Below are 18,477 nucleotides of genomic sequence, written 5' to 3'. Positions count from 1 at the left end.
CTTCGGAAATTTAGTGGTGGCTGAATCATTTGTTGAAAAGACTATCCCATCTTGCACTGAATTAACTCAGCATGTTTATCCAAAACGAGTTGACCATAAATACATGGGATTATTTCTGGACTGTCAGTTCTCCTCCACTGACCTGTGTGTTCTGTTAGCACCAGCACCACACCGGCCTTATTATTGTAACTTAATCTTTCTCTAGCTTTGAAATCAGGTGCTGTAAGGCCTGCCCTGCTGTCCCCAGGACCTCACGTGTCAGTGATAAAGCTTTCCACACCCTCTGTGTGTGCGGCCCCGTCAGTCTCATCATCCAAACCAAATTTTAGGTACCCCTCCCCCCACTGCTTCTGCAGGGTGACCACATCAGTTCACCAACTTGTTCTTTTTCAAAATTATTTTGTCTATTCTAGGTCTTTTGGGTTTCATGTCAATTTTAGGGGGAGCTTGTTAATTTGTGCCCACAAAGCCTGCTTCTTTGAGTTTTTAATGAATTTGGTAAGAATGGTCATCATGACAATATTGAATCTTTTAATCCATGAACATGGACCCTCTCTGCACTTATTCAGATATTCCTTAATTTTTCTCTGCATCATTTTGTAATTTTCAGCATATGAGTTTTGCTCTTCTTTCGTTAAATTAATTCCTAAATGTTTTATTCTGTCTGCTTTTATCGTAAATGGAATTGTTTCCTTAATTTCATTTTCAAGTTTTTCATGCTAGTATATAGAAATACAACTGATACTTTATACTTCAAATGTGTACCTTCTGCCGTTGCTAACCTAGTTTATGCGTTCAAGTGAGGGGAGGGGCAGAGGGAGAGGGAGAAGCAGACTCCCCGCCGAGCGCGGAGGCCAACTCTGGGCTCCATCCCAGGACTCTGAGATCGTGACCTGAGCCGAAGTCCAGACCCTTAACCAATTGGGCCACCCAGGCATTCCAGACATTTTTACATTTCCATTTCAATCCGCTAGAGATCTTTACTTCCTTTCTAGTTGCACTGTCTAGAACTTTTAATACCATGTCGAACAGAAGTATCAAGGGCTGGGGTGTCTGGGGCTCAGTCAGTTAAGCGTCTGACTCTTGGTTTTGGCTCAGGTCGTGATCTCAGGGTCCTGGGATCAAGCCCTGTGTTGAACTCGTGCTCAGCCCTGACTCTTCTTGAGATTCTGTGTCTCCCACGCCCTCTGCCCCCTCCCCTGGTTCCCTCGCTCTCCCAAATAAATAAATAAATAAATGAATAAAATTTAGAAAGTGCCAGGAGCAGACATCCCTGTTGCTGGTCTTTTGGGAAAAGCATTCAGTCTTTCCACATTAAGTATGATGTCAGCTGTGGGTTTTCACAGATGCCCTTTATCAGTTGAGTAAGTTCCTCTATGTTGAGATTATTTCTTCTGCCAACTGGAATATTCTCTTTATTACCTCTAGTGAATATTTACTTCCAGTATAAACCTTTTCTATTGTAGATTTTTATTTATAAATATGTGTTCTGTTCTGTAATTTTGGTATCCTTCATCACCCTTTCCTTTAGTTCTTTAAACATGGTTTTCTATATTTTTTGACCACATTCGTAATAGCTGCTTAGAAGTCTTTGTCTCCTAAAGAAAATATCTGGACACAAAGACTGCTTGTATCGAGTTGCAGGAAGGGGCGGTGTTTCCCCCTAATAATAGTCAAACTTTTCTGATTCTTTGCCTGTCTTACTATGTTTTTATGGAAAAATATTTTGTTGGAAATGTATTGTAGCACCCCTGGATTGTGCTTTTTCCCCAAAAGGTTGCTCTCATTGCTATTTGTGTGCTGAGAGTGTAGCTGGGACTAAATCTGTGATGTTATAGCCCCTGTGGTATGGGGCTGCTCATGACTCTCGTGTTTTCTTTTTTAATTGTTCTATTTTTCAGCCTAGCTTCCTGGGACCTCCCTGCATCTACATAGCTTCGTGGTAGCCACGATTCCTTAGGGACTGTGCTCCTGCCACTTGATTAAGACTTCCATCTTCTGGGGCACCTGGGTGGCTTAGCCGTTAAGCTTCTGCCTTTGGCTCAGGGTGTGATCCCGGTGGTCTGGGAGCCCCACATCAGGCTCCTCTGCTGGGAGCCTGCTTCTTCCTCTCCCACTCCCCCTGCTTGTGTTCCCTCTCTTGCTGGCTGTCTCTCTCTCTGTCAAATAAATAAATAAAATATTAAAAAAAAAAGAATTAGGTGAGTTAAAAAAAAGACTTCCATTCTCTGCCACATGGTTTTGCTGTTGGCATTGGGTAGCATATTCATAGTTCAGGCAATTAGCACATAGACTGAGTATAGAAGTCTTCCCAGCTGACACTTTTTGCTGAGTCTTTCCATGGCTCCTCTGCATATGCTGATTCCCTCATGGTCCACTAGGACTGTGTGGCTCGCTTGGGCTCTTTGGATCTCTGCTAAGCGTGCACACAGCTTCAACCAAGCTCATGCTTGCTGCAGCCATGACCCCAACCGCAGACCAGCAGGGCCCTGGCCTTCCTGCTTGCACGCGACACAGCTTGTCAGCTCACCTTCACATCACTCCCCACCCCAAATTAACTCAGCTCCTTACACTGCGTAACTCTGTTGCCAGTCCTCATGGCCTGTCCTGTCTTGGAAGAACGTTTATGCCCATGGAGCTGGGTGTTGGGTGGTGGGGGAGGAATGGGAGATGCTGTAGGCAAGAGAATCACTGTTGTTTCCTGAATTCTGCAAAATTTCAAGCAGAAACAGTTCCCAGATACTTGCGTGAAATTGGACATTTCCCAACCGCTGAAATAGTTTCTTTTGTTCATCTAGCCCAGTTTTGTAGTCGGTCTTCAAGGAGAAGATTTGTTGACCATAGCCAGAGGGCCTTGCTAGCATTCAGTTTTAAACTATGCAGAGCATACATATTATTGTTTGAATTAAAAGTTTGGCTTTATTTAAGACTCCCAAATAATTCCAAGACACGTCAGCCCCTTGTGGCTCAAATGCCATTAGTTTAGCCCAGACACAGGAAGACCTGGTATGACCATCTTCCTCAGACTCATTTCCAAGTGAGAAGGCGTTTAATCTGCCCCGGTGTCTCTATGGCAGTTTCATAGGCTGGGAAGTGAAGCCTTCCAATAACTATACCCTTATCTACTTTTGTTACCACAGACTTCCCCTGAACTATGTGACATTTATGAGGTTAAGATGTGAGGCACAATCTTTTCTTAATAGCCTCTGCTATTCATTCTCCTGTACCGTATTGGTTCTTGGCAATAATGCAGGCAGACATTCTCAGAAGAAAAAAATGTCCTATTTCAGTGTATTATCTCACAAGATATCTGACAACTATAAGGCAGGTAGCTTCCTTTGTGTGTGAGTGGGCTCTATCCCTAGCCTCCTACCTTGATCTTCCCATGGCTACTTTTTAATTTCTCATTCCAGACTCTGAGAGTAATTCATGCTTTTGTGAACATATGCATAGACCAATAACCAGAGAACCTGTCCTTCAAACTCTTCGTCGCATTAGTGTTGACAGTTTAGTTTGTCTCCTGCTAGTTTTCTGTATGTAATTTCACATAATTGTGGCTGTACTGCCAGTATTATTTATCCTGTGTTTTAAAAATTATAATTTAAAAATTATAAAGCCAGTTCGTTGTAGTAATTTTGGAATATCCAGAAATTAGTGAAGTCATCTGGCTATTTTCTTCTTGTCTTTCTGATTTGCACATGTCTATTTAGGATTTTTTAAAAATATGGTCTTATGGGATATACAGGTTTTTCGTTACATATCTGCTTTTGCTTGATAGCATATGTATTTTCCCTACTGTTATAAACTATATAAATATAAGTGGATGCAAAATATTTTATGGAAATAAAATAATTATTTACCTCTTTCCTTCTCTCAGACATTTAGATTTTTTTCTGTTTTTTAGAGGGAAAATGTACATAATGGAAAACAAGTATTATTTTGTCAGAGATATTTCCTGAAGAAATAATTGCAAAATTTAATGACAGGGTCAAATGTGCATTTCTACAAGTCAATCAACTCCATCTGTGCTGTGCTGAGAATGGACCAGATGGAGAAGTGCCACGGAGGCTTAACCAGAAAGAGTTTCTTAAGGTGGAGAAAGGGGCAAGGAGGGTCTGCAGATTCTGGCCTTAGGACCCAAATCTCAAGAACTCGGTGGTGTGAACGGAGTTACAATATCCTCTCTCAGGAGGGGAGTCGCATATACACCAGCCCAAGGATGATGCCTAAGCTCGATGTGAGTGTGTCGTTGACCCTGAGGAAGAGCTCTCTCGCACACACGCTGGGCTGAGCCTGTAGCATGGGGCGCATGCGCACGGAAGCCGAGGCTCAGCCAGAAGTTGGCTCTCAGTAGAAAAGAGGAGTAAAGTCTATGGTGAGAACTTGCTGTGAAGGCAGACCGTGAAAGAGAGGGTGGTGTCCCAGCAGCAGAGTTTTGTTTCCCAAGGACTGGACAGCGTGGGTCCCTGGGATGGGCCCCCTCCCTGATCTGTGATTGGATGGGGTGGGGGTGGGGACACTCGTTCTTGGTGCTCACAATCCTGAACTGCCCTCCCCTGCTCCACCCCCAGCACACTTATCTGATATGCATGTCTTCTCTTGAGCCTTGCTCAGCCTGACTCTACAGTCACTTGTCCCTTTAGAGGAACTGAGATGACTGAGTCTATGACATTCAATGACACAGTTGAACTCAGAGCCTCCATATGTCTGTATTCTTTGTGGAAAGAAGCACCTGCGGGTGGGGCGCCTGGGTGGCACAGTCGTTAAGCGTCTGTCTTCGGCTCAGGGCGTGATCCCAGCGTTCTGGGATCGAGCCCCACATCAGGCTCTTCTGCTGGGAGCCTGCTTCTTCCTCTCCCACTCCCCCTGCTTGTGTTCCCGCTCTCGCTGGCTGTCTCTATCTCGGTCAAATAAATAAATAAAATCTTAAAAAAAAAAAAAAAGCAGCACCTGCTGTGTGACGTCTACAGTCTACCTGTGTTAGTAGCTTCACGGGCACGGGTCTCATGTCACCTGCCTACACTGACGCAATGAGACCAAAAGTCGGAGCCTCAGTAAATCACCTGCTGTGGAAAAGCGCAGATCCGGGTGGAATGTCAGGGATCACCTAGTGTTAAAGTCTGCGTGCTGTTTCCTTCAGAACAGTGTCGTCGGAGTGGCCTGAGGGTGCAGCGTCTCCACAGTCCTGGTCATACGACCACAACTCACATAGCAGCTGCTGGAATAAACTTGGTATAAACAGGGGGACCCCCACCCACAGCCTGACAGGATGTTTGACAGCAGGAGCGTGCGTGTGCAGATGGGTCTGTGCTTCCCATTAGCTATGGCCTTTTGGAGATGAGCAAAGCTGGCTGTGGTTTAACTGTCCTTATTTCATTTTTAAACACCCGAGTCACTGCTTGCAGAGTGCCAACCAGCAGGGGCCGGTTTGACTTCAAGCATTTTCCACGAGTCAACCACATTTGACAGAGCACATGGACAAAGGAAGCCTGAGAAAATAGTACACCATGACCACATCAGTGTCCTCCTGCCCCCGACACTGTCTCCTGCACCACCCTCCCCCTCTCTGCACCCTCCAGTCCAGGGCAGCCCAGGTTGGGTTGGGGAAGGAAGGTGCTAAGGAGTTGGAAGCCACAGGAGACACTGCCCAGGAGTCCCGGCAGCGACATCAGCCCACACAGCTGTCGGTCATTTGCTGGTTTCCCCTCTGTGCCTCCGTGTTTTCCACGTGCAGACACAGGTCCAGATCTCTAAGCAGAGGCCCAGGCATTTGTCCTAAAGAGGTCTGATCACATTCTTGAGAATCAAGGAGTAGATCGAAATTAAATTCCCTCTTCTTTGTATCTGGTGGATCTTAGGTTGTTTCCACATGGGAACCTCTACTAGGTTTCCAACAGTCCCTGTTTCATAAAAACTCAAGTTGTTTGTAAATAAACAAAAAATCGTTTTCAATTTTAAGTGAGACATTGTTTTATTTCTAATATATAAAAGTTTTTACTTTAAATGCGTTCATTACTGAAAATAGAAAATATATTCACTTATATTTTCACCCACCTACCATATATGGAACATTTTGTTTTATATCTGTATTTGTAGAAAAATGCACACACATATAAATGAGTGTCATACTTTCTAGTGTGTGTGCTTATGCCACTCTATTATCTATTATTTCTAAAGTAGAGCTGCCAACCGTGGATGCTAACGCTGTTGAGGACTCGCGTGTACCCCCAAAATTAACTCCTCTCACCCACATGGCTCCAGGAGACAGGGCACACTGTAACTCCATTTTACAGATGAGAAAATTATTGCACAGACAGTTCAAGTAGCTATAGACCCAAGATTTAAACGCAGGCACTTGGGGTTCAGAGTCCAAGCACTTAATCCTCCACCACCCTACCTTTCCATTGTTAGTGGGGCTCTTATTGGGTTCTTGTGAGGTCAGTGAACATGGTGCCCGTGACACACTGGGAGAGATCCGCACACACCCGCCAGTCATGTGACATGTTCTACTGTCATCACCAGAACGTCTTCAACTAAATGAGTCTGAATCAGCTGACGGTTGAAGGAGAAATAACCTGGGCCCCTTCACCGGCTGTGGCTCCCCTGGGGCCGGTGCCCCAGAGAAGAAATCATCAGGAGTACCTCAGGGAAATAAGTAGAAATGTGGAATTGACCAATATTACAACCAATGCTGATTTTGTGTCCCTTACCTTGGACTCTCAGTTAAATTACACCAAATGAAAGTACACAGAGGCCAAAGTAGACTTTTGTTTGTTTTTATTGTGCCTTTTGTGAAAAACAATACAAAATTCAGGTAGCTTCTGGGTATATAAAATAAAAAGCTTCCCAGCAGTCATCTGGTGAAAGAGCCTCCGGGGGAAGTGACTAGAAGCTGCGTGCTGGCTGTGCTCAGAGGCATGGGGACTGGGTGGCTGAGGGGCTGGGGGACACTACAGAGAGAGCGGTGCTGAGGCCCCTGTGGATGGTCCCCCGGCCCCACCCCTGAGTCATGGCAGCATTTGCTGTTGCTGCAGAGTGAAAGTTTCTGTTTGCCCAGTGATTAAAATGACACAATAGAAAAGGACATATGTGAACTGCAGTAACCCAATATCAGAAAGTCCCACTAGATCGCCAGCGGACACTTCTAGGGATAATAGCCAATGGAGACAAGCGGAGCCTTGGTGCCACCATGTGTTAGGAACTCTTCCCTCCCGAGCAGACAGACGGCCATGATGGCGGAGTAGACCAGGCTCTTGAGGAGGAGGACGACGTATGTGTAGTAGGCAGACGTGTTCGTGAGCTGCAGCTGCAGGTTGTCTGAAAGAAATCACTTATTAGTTTCAACTGTTCTTTTGAAAAGCTAGGACTTATTCATGGGGGGGGTCACATCGTTCATTTCTGATAAACTAGGTTGAAGTGAAACTCCCCCGCCACCGCCTGCAGTAAATATCTACACCACCACCAAGACAACTCAGAATCCAGAATGTAGGTCAAGTCAATCAACAACCTCTGTGAAGTTCACGTGCAACCTTCCGAAGTATTAAAACGTAAAGTTGCATTTTACCAAATGAATCCAATGGGATAAAAGCATTGGTGATAAATAGTTTTTAGCATTTCTTCACCCCCACCATGTCTTTAAGTGAGAATAATAGCCAATATCCATTAAGCACAAACTACCATGTACTTCAGAGCTTTGCATGTTAATCTTTCTTAATTTTCGATAACCTATGAGGTTATTGTTTTCATTCCCATTTTACAAATAAATTGAGGACAGAGAACTAATTTGCTTGATGTTATACCATTAGTTAGTATCCTAAGTCAGGTTTCAAATCCAGGAACATGACGTTCAAGCACATACTCGCAGCGTCAAGCACATACTCGCAGGTACTCTGTAATTCTGCTTCTCCACGTGTGATAAGCACCCAAGACGTCAAATGATTAAGCATATATATGAAGTTGAATTGTTAATTTAGAAGTATCTTAGTCATTATATGTTTTGTATTCATGGAGATTCCTAGGAATGATAGAATCCATGGAAATTTGGTGGTGTTCACAGAAGGGTTGATGAGAGGTTTTTGTTAAGAGTGCATTATATAAAATGGAAGAAAGGGGTTTATCAAAATTCTCTGAAACTTTAAGAAGTCATGGCTTATTCACCTGTCTTTCTTGAATATCTCTTCAATATCTTGTAGCTATGATGTCATAGAACAATAGCATTTATTATCCTTTGAAGTTTTGTGGGAAATACATGATGTCAAGAAATAATGACAACCACGGTGGGCCAGCCTGGCTACTCAAGAAACCACAAGGCCAAGTCTGTTGCCGTGGAAACTTCCCTTACTGGTTTTACCTCCAAAGAATCAGAACTGCAGAATTGTTGGCTCTTGGTGTGGAAAGGGACATCAAGTGGTGCTGTGCTCATAGCTCCTTGCCCTTGGCCAGGTAATTCGTTAGCTAAGGTCCAGAGGCCCCTTGAGATTGGACATGGAGGGCAGATCAGCGGGGCTAGAGCCAATGCTCCTCGTCACTTTCTTTGTACATATGTGGGGAGAAAGGGCCAGGAGTCAGTACTAACAATGTGTCAGCTAAATGAGATAGCCTATGCTAGACAGTCCACATATGTGATCTTAATATCGTCAATAACCAAGTTAGACATTATTCATGTTATTCCTGGTTGGCTCAGAAAATGTAAGTAATGTGCCCATATTCATGCAACTAATAATTAAAAGACTTGGGTTAAGTCCAGTCTGTGGCACTTGAAGCCCTGCGTTCACACCCCCTCCCTATGTGTGCACCTGTCTGGGCCTTGGCTTTGGGATTTAGAGGAAGAATAAAAACCGAGTAAGTGTGTGAACTCTTGATTCAGATGGTCTGGGTTGAAGCCCCAGATCTCGCTGTGTGGTGTGGTTGGTGCAAGGGGCTGAATTAATTTTAGCTCATTGCCCTCATGTGTAAAATGGGAATAAAATCCTTCACAGTGAGTATTAAGAGAACTAAACAAAGTGCACCCACAGTGCAGCACAATCTTCTTCTGTATGAGAAGCTCTCAATGGCAGAACATGTTATCAAATATGAACAGGAACAGAGACTTAAAAAAACTCTATAAGCAACTTTGATATGTTTCCTCTGTGAGCAGAAACAAAGGCCACAGAAGTGAATGAAGTCCATTGTTGGAAGAATTCAGAGCTCCTCACTGCAGCCCGAATTTATAGTCCTCTCCCACCCAAATAGCAGTTACTGTGTGAACATGACTCCTGAGAAATGATGGATTGACTTTAAATATCACTCAGTCTATTTTGCAAGATCCAGCCATTCTGAGCTTTCTCCCTGAAGCCAGGCAAGTTCAAAAGTTAAGTTGATCAGGAGGAAAAAATGCTGTAGCATAACATAGAGGCAAACAGACAAACACTTACCATCTTCATCTTTCAGGGAAGCTTTTGTGGAGTTAATAGCAGTGAGCTCTAAAAGAAATGAGAGCAAATATTATTCAATATTTCATATCCATCCTTTGACATGTGTCTGTGTTGTGGATAGACAGAAAGATACATGACAGATAAATAGATAGATAGATACAATTTATCAATAAAGAGGAAAGAGACATTACTAATACGAGCCCCACAATTCTAGAAATGATTGGTCTCTGTAATTCAGTACATCAGTTCATATATTATTTTTCTGCACATGAAGATGTTGAAGGTCATGAATGATGCATTTTTTTTCTCACAACTGGAAGGTAATGTCTAAGACTATCTTGTTTTCTGTCTGTGCTCCTAGCTCCCAGCACAGAGCCTGCCGCACAGTGGGTGATCTATAAACACTGGTTCAATGGAAAAAGAACCAAAATCAGTGGCTGCTGTATAGTCCTAGGCACCCACTGCTGACACGAAGGGCTGCTACCATAATGAATTCATCCAACCCTAGAATGCACAGCAGAATCTTACATGTTGGAAGGAGTCTGGTTTAGGTAAATTTCCCATCTAAGCAAAAGAAAGCAGCCCTTTGTTTCAAACCATGCATGCCCAGTATCCTCAACTCCCGCACATTATTTTCGGGCGTGGTGTTGTTTGTGGACATGACAACAATACTAATGAAAGCCAATACCTACTGAGTGATTATTACTGTGTCAGGCACTACGTGAAATGTTCACACGTATTATGTCATCTGATCTTGCAGTGACAATGACATGAGCTGAATTGGAGGACTCTGTGTTAGACACAAAGAAATACGATTTAGAGAGTATAAGTAACTCGCCAGGAATCATACCAGTGATTGGCAGAGCCAGTCCTCAAATGACCGTTATGGGGGCTTAGATGAGTGAGAGCACGTGGAAAGTACCTTGTAAAACAATCCATAGAATTCAAACATAACCCCACCATTGTGGACTCTCAGACATCATCTCTTCCAGTGTCTTAATTATTCCTAGAAAATGACCTTTTTATTACAGAATCTAAGAATTTCCAAGCACTTGTTTACAGGGCTAGAAGGATAGGCCAAGTCACACTGATAGTTGTCTGAATGAAACTTGAGGTGAAAGTTGTATTTATCTACAGTGTTAAAGAAAAAAACAACTCAACATACAAAGACCAGACTCCTTAGATCATTGATGATTGGATACAGAGAGAGTTGCAGGGTTGTTTTGGTTTGTCCTTTTTCTGGCCCATGTGTCCTTGCCCACAAAGACATGGTTCTGGTGTGCAATTTATGCACTCCACACAACCTTATTTTGGTGTTTTCTTTAAAAAATGGGTTTGAGGGACAGACTTCTGGGTAAATCCCAAGAAGGAAAATGTTCGTATGATTAGGTTAAATGTTAAATGTCCTCAAGAGCTGGCTCTCCAGTGCCTTAAATGTCTCTTTGTTTTCCTACAGTGACTTTATTCATCATATTATGCAAGTGAAACTAATATAACAATGTATGTTCATTAACTACAAGTAAACTAAAAACAAAAGTAGATAAATTAAAATTTCATCATCATGCACTGATTGACATAAAAGCAGTAAGGTAACAATTTTTCATAATAAAATTGTGTGTGTCCTAGGTGCTCTTTCCTCAATCAAGCTTGGTTGAAAACGTGGGCAAGATGAGTGTTATCTCTCTTCAGAATCACCTCATTGCTTTGTATTTTGAAGTATATGTATATATAATATGTGTATACGTATATATACAAAAACAAAACAGCAAACAAAACACTTCCAAGAAAGAGCAATAAAAATTTGATAGAATTGCATTAGTAGAAATTCCCTCACCCTTACTTCTCACTTACCACAATCATCACCATGGAAATTAATATGCTCTACTTTTCTCTGTTCACTAGAAAAGTCAAAACTTAACAGGATACTTCCTCCCAATGATTACATTAAATTTATGCTTTGCTAATTTGCTTCCTCCCTGTTTTTTAGCTGTAGAAATAAAACACTAGGGCTGTCTATGTCATCTTACCTTAGTGAGTTTTAGGAAAGCATACGAATAAATACAGTAAATATAGGAATAAATTCATCCATGTCATGCTTTAAAAGCAAGCATTTTGCACTGCCATAATTTCATTTGTTCCTTATCACAGTCCAGGTGAAAGCAAATGTAAATGTTGAACTTTAATTTGATCACTGGACAAACTAAGAATCTGTGAAATAACAAAAATTCAACTAATAAATTATAAAGATAAAAAATGGGGAGGTTTTTCAAGAGAGAGAGAGACTAAAAAAATGATTAGCTAAGAACCCGTTGTTTTAGGCAAGGTCACCCTCTGAGACTTGGGGCCTTGAGCTAAGTGATGTCATTTTAAACATGTGGTTTTCTTTTTGACAGCCTTGCCTTTTTTTTTTTTTTTAATGTTTTTAAATTATATTATGTTAATCACCATACAGTACGTCCCTGATTTCTGATGTAAAGTTCGATGATTCATTAGTTGCGTATAACACCCAGTGCACCATGCACTACGTGCCCTCCTTAGCCCTGCCTTTTGATCAGACTCTCAGCTTACATGAGAGCTGGGGTTAAAATTGAGGCATGAACACCTCTCTCAGCAGCTGCTCTGAGGCTCTCAGTTTTTGTTGTTCTTCAGTGTGCTAGTCACAGTTCCACTAGCTGCTCAGACTAGCAGGCCGCACAAAGGATCAGCAGGGTTGTGCACTGAGACAATTCAAAGAAGTTTGCAAGGTTTTCCCAGAAGCTCCTGTGATTTGCCCAGTGAAGTAGGAGCCTTGGTCACTGGAGATCATAGAAAGCATGGCCCAAGGGGGAAACTCATTTTTAATAGTGTCTTTGCCACAATGAGGGCATCAGCTTTTTCCAGGGAAAGGCTTAAACCCATCCAGAAAATATACACACAAGGACAAGGGCATGTTGACAACACATACTAAGTGATGGTGGAATGAAGTCCAGCTGCAGGAGCTGCAGGTGTTCAAAGGGTCCAGAGGGAGGAGGCATGAAGCCTCTAAAAAAAAAAAAAAAACAATTTTTCCAGGGTCATGGACCTGACAGTTTAGACATTGGTGGTAAACAGTTTGGTACCGTTATAAAAGTCTTCCCACTGATGTTTATTTATAATTTGAATCATCTTTTTTTTTTTAAGATTTTATTTATTTATTTGATAGAGAGGCAGCAAGAGAGGGAACACAAGCAGGGGGAGTAGGAGAGGAAGAAGCAGGCTTCCTGCTGCACAGGGAGCCCCAATGTGGGCTTGATCCCAGAACGCTGGGATCAGGATATGAGCCGAAGGCAGACACTTAATAATTGAGACACTCAGGCACCCCTATACTTTGAGTCATCTTAAATGCACTATGGTGGGTAAAGGAATGAAAAATCAAAGACCAAGAGAAATGGGGTTTGCCAGGGAGCTGGTAAGAACGAAGTGGCTGTCCTGGTTTTCCCTTAGCCCTGAGTTTTTCTTTACTACACTGCCATATATACCCTCTTTAATTTCTCTGATTCAGAAGCAGACAGGTGCCATGTTACAAGGACGTCAGGACAGCCCAAGTCTGGCAATGAGCGGCCATTTTTGTAGAACCAGAATGGACCTTATCTACATGTGCCACAATCTTACAAATACTACCTGAAGAAAACTTAGTATGAATTTTTATTTGAGAACTCTTCCCATGTAATTTAACATATCAAATAAGCTAAATAAGTTTAGCAAACCCTTTGGAGTGTTCCAGGTAAAACAGATTTAAGCAGGCCAACACTCCAAAGAATACAAACAAAAAAGCCCACAAAACCCTTTGTCCTTTTGACAGAGAGAAAACAAATTCTAATGCTGCACCAGCTTACTTTTGATTTGAAAATTCCTCGTTCCAATCTTAGTCCTAACCTCACATAACATTCTTTCCAAACATCCTCTTTGTATAAGCCTCTACAACTTTCTCTTTCACATTCAGATTTTGTCTTGAGTGTACCCCCTTCGTTTTTTTAAAATTTTTTTAAAAGATTTTATTTATTTATTTGACAGAGAGAGAGAGACAGTGAGAGAGGGAACACAAGCAGGGGCAAAGGGAGAGGGAGAAGTAGCCTTCCCGCTGAGCAGGGAACCCCATGGGGGGCTCGATGAGGAGCTCCATCCCAGGACCCTGAAATCAAGACCTGAGCACAAGGCAGACGCTTAACCTGCTGAGCCACCCAGGTGCCCCTTGAGTGTTCCCTCTTTAGATAACCAGCCTCCTTTTAGGACAAATTCCTTTTTCCTCCCTCAAAAAATATATTTCCATTCCTCATATGTTTTATTACTAAAAGACACATCTCACTTTCACTGCATTCCAGGTTTTTCTCATATTATTGCCAGGAGTCTTAATTACATTTATTAAAATTCTTAACTTTTAGAAACTCTCATTTTTAATGAAAGCTAATAAGCAAGCAATCGTGAACCATTACACCAGCATTCCTTAGATTGGCGAATTTATGAATACATTTCATAATTCCTAGAGATGTGTGCTTATCCCTAAAACAATCTTTCAGTGAAGCACAAAATTCATTTATGAACAGGCCCAAATTTATCTTCAGTTTCTCTGCAATAAGGAAACCAAAAGTAGATAAACCTATGTTCATTAACTAATAATTTAGTATTTTATCCTACATGGAAATAATCTAGATATTTAATGAGTGTAACTTAATTTAACTCTTGACTTAACTCAGGAAAACTTCAAGGTTTTAGGTTACCAAAAAGATTTGGGGGAGTATTTAAAAATATATTTAAAATTTTTCATTTTAATTTTTCATCTATTCAATTTACTGGTTCTTAGTAGTTCTGCTGAGATTACCTATAAAAACTTTATGAGACAATGAAGTCTGTCATTCTTGCCAGCTTTCTTTAACATTTTGGAACAGAGATCACATCTCCTTACTTAACTTGTAGTAAATCCAGGCATGTGAAATTTCTAATTTTAGTGCTGATAAAGTAATAAAGACATGTCTTTACTTAAACCAACAATGAATATTTGCCCAGTCATGAAGTTGAAACACATTTGGGTTAGTTTCTATCTTTCTGAGAGCTTTAGAATGCCCAATCCTTACAAGTGCTTGTCTTCAAACAAAACAACAACAACAAAAAGGAAATAGAACTCTTTGCAAATTAATGTTGCCAATACCATCTAGACAGAAAAATATCTCACACTGACAATGTATCTTTGTGGACACACAGGCCTCTTCACGGACCCTAGAGTCACTAACATGTCTGGAGAAAATGTACAGATTTGTATGTGTCCCTGGAATGATGGAGACTGCTAGAGTTTAGGCACAAGAGCCCTTTAGCAGTTTGTATTTTAAAAAGGCCTCTTTCCCTTGTTTCGCTCAGTCACTGGCATTTATGGGCTATGTTTACATTTCAAAGAAATGATAAGATGTATAATGTTTAAGGACAGAGAAAGAAAGCAAGTTCCTCCCAAAGGACTTTGTTTTTCTGAAGCCAATCATTTATAAGCCCTTTTCCATAAATAGGAGAAGTTTGGGGAAGGGTAAAGGAATAGACAGCCTCTGAATGGCCTCAAGGGCTGCATTTCTAGTTGGTTAAGATTTGTCAGGACAGTTGCTCTCAGTTTCTCAAAGACTCGGATTTACGTGAAATGACATCATACGTTGATCTAACCTATCTCTGAGCACATGAGCCTCAATGTGTGGGGAATTCAAGAAGGAATTCCCTCTGGGTATGTAGGTTTGATTTGAAGGATTTCTGCCAGCGCGGGATAACCCCTTTTGTGTGTAAGATGGGTCCCCAAAGAGGGTGCAAAGGATATCACCCTCCCGAGATCCAGAGTCACTCACAGTGAGAGCGAAAGGAAGGAACCAACCCGCCGCACGTCCCTGGCAGACAGAAAGTAAAATTGAAATGAGAGAGACTTTGACAAGTGAGTAGAACATTCCTGAAAGATGTAGAATTGTTCTTATTTCCTGATCAAGCAAGATCATCGAAAGTGGACTCTCTTTTTGAAAAATCCTTAGGATTTAAGGATCCCAATAGGTAAGACTTTGGTCTTCTGGGAGCAGAGCTCACACCTAAAAGGGATGTGTCCTAGAATTGGGGATTGTGTGTGTCTTACAGTATAGCTTATTGCACAGAAGTTTTCTTGAGGTTGGGTGACCTAGTGCCCATCCGACCTATTCCCTGACCAACTTATACTATCAGGGAGTGTTCTTGAGGTGGAGAGCATTCTAAAAGCCTTAAAAGCTTGACCTGTGCCCATCCATTTTGTGGGTTTTTTTCCCCTTTGATCCCTGTTAGCAGTAGACTCTATCTCCATGAAACAAGAAAAATAATTATATGCACCTTAGTGTGTGGGCAGTAACCAAGAGATGCATTCTGGCCACAAGAAGACTCCGTGTGTGCCACTAACAGTTCTTCTGGAACCTCGCTAAGGTTTCCATCTGGGGAACTGTGGTCTGAAAGTTTAGGGACTTGACCCAGGCAGACTCTTCTAGCTGTGTACTTGGGCTCTGGGCAAACATGCCAGTTCAATGGGACTCCAGACAAGCATTCCAGAACAATTGGGCTCTGAGCATGACCCTCTGCCACCCCAAGCTGACCACCCTGTAAAGGGAAGACCAATTTGATCAGATGCCTGAACAGAAAGAGAGTGGATCTCAGAACCAAGAAGAACTCACCTACAGCCCTTGAAAATGGTGAGAAAGACCATGAACTCAAAGGGCTCACTGTAACCACCTCTGTGTTTCTCCTTGTCTCTGAAGTCCCCTGGACGTTCAGTTCAGATCCCATAGCTGCCACCAAATCTGTTAATGAATAAAAATTCAACCCAGTACATGTTAAAGATCTAATGACTGTATCAATCAATTGAGTTATGAGTTTGGCAACATCCCATCTAGCAAGTAGAGGGGAGCTCCAAAGGACTACAGGAAAGGAAACATTTTTTAACAATAGAGGGGGAGGGGATAAAATGAAATTATTAGCAAAGAATGCATTGTTTTAGGCAAGGTCACCCTCCTAAGGGGAAAGGAATCAGTAAACCTCATAGTGCTGACCATGAAATCCCCATGTTCACTGGTTAAAGGTCACTGTTGAGCGGGGTTGAAATTTCACTCAGGCCAAGTATTAACTCTCGGTTTAGTGACTTGGGACCTTAAACTTAGTGTTGCTATTTTGGGTCTGTGGTTTTCTTTTTAACAGACCCAAGAAGATGAAGACTGCCTTCAGAAACTTATACTTGTATATAGAAAGCTCTTCACACATCTTGTTATGTGCTTGTTCCCCACTGCTCAAAAAGGGCTTGTGAACCACAGGGAAAGTACAAACTGGTTCTTTCTTAGGGGCCCTCTGGGGCCTTGGTCTGTGTTCATGCTCAGGACTTGACTTCTGAGCTAGTGAGTTACTGGATCACAGCAGGGCCAGGGCACATTCAGCCGTCTGCCCACACTGTCTAAGTATGACCAGCATCTGCCCCAATGGGACTCCTTCGGGTCACCATGCCTGCATCATGACTGACCCTGAGTGGTTGGGAAAAGTATATTCTCTCTACTGTAGGGCTCCTCCTTGGGATCCTCCTTAGTTCAACCTGCATCCCTACCAGGACTGGAACACACAAATACTACAATACATGTTGGTTGAACAGCATTTACCCATGACAAGAAATACAGTCATGGCGTAGAATGGAAGAAGATAGCATCTTGTCACTTATAACTCATTGTTTATGGGTTATACTTTGAGTAAAGTAAAATTGAAGCGAGAGAGACTTTGATAAGTGAGTAGAACATTCCTGAAAGATGTAGAATTGTTCTTATTTCCTTTTCAAGTAAGATCATCGAAAGTGGACTCTCTTTTTGAGCATTATGATGTGTGAGGTTGTCAGGTGCTTTCACGTATATGGTTTTATTTAATGCATATAATGACCCTAAAAACATCATCGTGACCTTCATATTTTGGATGATGAAACTGAGACAAGAAAGTCTAAGTGAATTTTTCTTTTTCTTTTTATGTTTCAAGGCCCATACTATTTTAATTTTATTTGGAAATAGCAGGACATTTATGCCACCATTAATGGTAACAACATGAAAGAAAGATTTCTATTTGCTTGTTTCCATTAATGCTTGACAAAAATATGAGGGTATTCGCTTAAAAAAAAAAAGGTCTTGCGAGGTTATATTGATGTATATATGCACTTACCTTTGTTTATTGAAGGAAAAAGAATTTCTTGATCAACCCTTCCTTTATTACTCTTGTGTTTGACGATGCATTTGTGTTCTATATCCATTGACGCTCCAGTCACAGTCAGCCAGCTGAATTTCGTGTATGTGTTGTTAGTCTCCATGGTTTCTCCCTGCTGGGATTTCAGAATTGTTTTGCCATCCTTTTCTTGCCAATGTATTTTGATAACACCAGGGAAAAAATCCTCAAGAAGACAAAGATATGTTCCAGCATTATGGAGTTTTATTTCAGCAATTGAAGGAAGAAAAATTGTGGGCTTGGGGGAAGAGTTTTCAATAGGATGTTTATCTGTGGGGGGAGATAAATAATAATAAATTAAAACTATTATTAGGGACATAAGCATTGTGTACTTTGGAACCATCTACTATATAGTAAAAAGAAGGAAAAATTGCTACAGAATTAATGGTTACCATGGCCTTTCATCCACAGTGAGTTACGAAGTACCGATTATTCTTAGCTTCCATGGGAAAAGAGGTTCAAGAGGTTATGTAACTTGACCAAAGTCACAGTTATTAAGTGGCAGAACCTGGTTTAAAAATGTAGAATTTTTTAAAACAATACATAGTCACTTGTTTGAGTGGGAATCTATTTCCAGGCGTACTTGGTAATCTATCAAGTTGAACTTTTAGCTTCAAATATGGATCCCATGCCCACTTCTGAGTACTGGAGTTCTCTTTGGTTTCTGATTTTATAGAATATCTTGCTCTCACATTGGAATCACCGGGGGATTTTGAGTAGGGCAATGCTGGCACCTCCAAATTATTTATAGTGTGTTAAATTCAGAAGCAATGTGGCCATATTTCCAAAGCTTCTGTTTAAACAATTTCTTGATTAT

General features: G+C 41.6%; 1 gene segment (V, D, J or C); it reads right to left on the bottom strand.

Annotated features, from left to right (window-relative positions):
- Positions 1-6,760: 6,760 nt before the first annotated feature.
- On the bottom strand, positions 6,761-17,783 carry LOC109488455. The segment is given in 4 exon segments: positions 6,761-7,317; positions 9,414-9,461; positions 16,088-16,213; positions 17,601-17,783. Coding segments are annotated over 4 exon segments (492 nt in total).
- Positions 17,784-18,477: the final 694 nt, after the last annotated feature.

Source organism: Ailuropoda melanoleuca, chromosome 1, assembly GCF_002007445.2.
Source record: "Ailuropoda melanoleuca isolate Jingjing chromosome 1, ASM200744v2, whole genome shotgun sequence".
Taxonomy (NCBI): Eukaryota; Metazoa; Chordata; class Mammalia; order Carnivora; family Ursidae; genus Ailuropoda; species Ailuropoda melanoleuca.
This window is presented reverse-complemented; position numbering and strand designations above follow the sequence as displayed.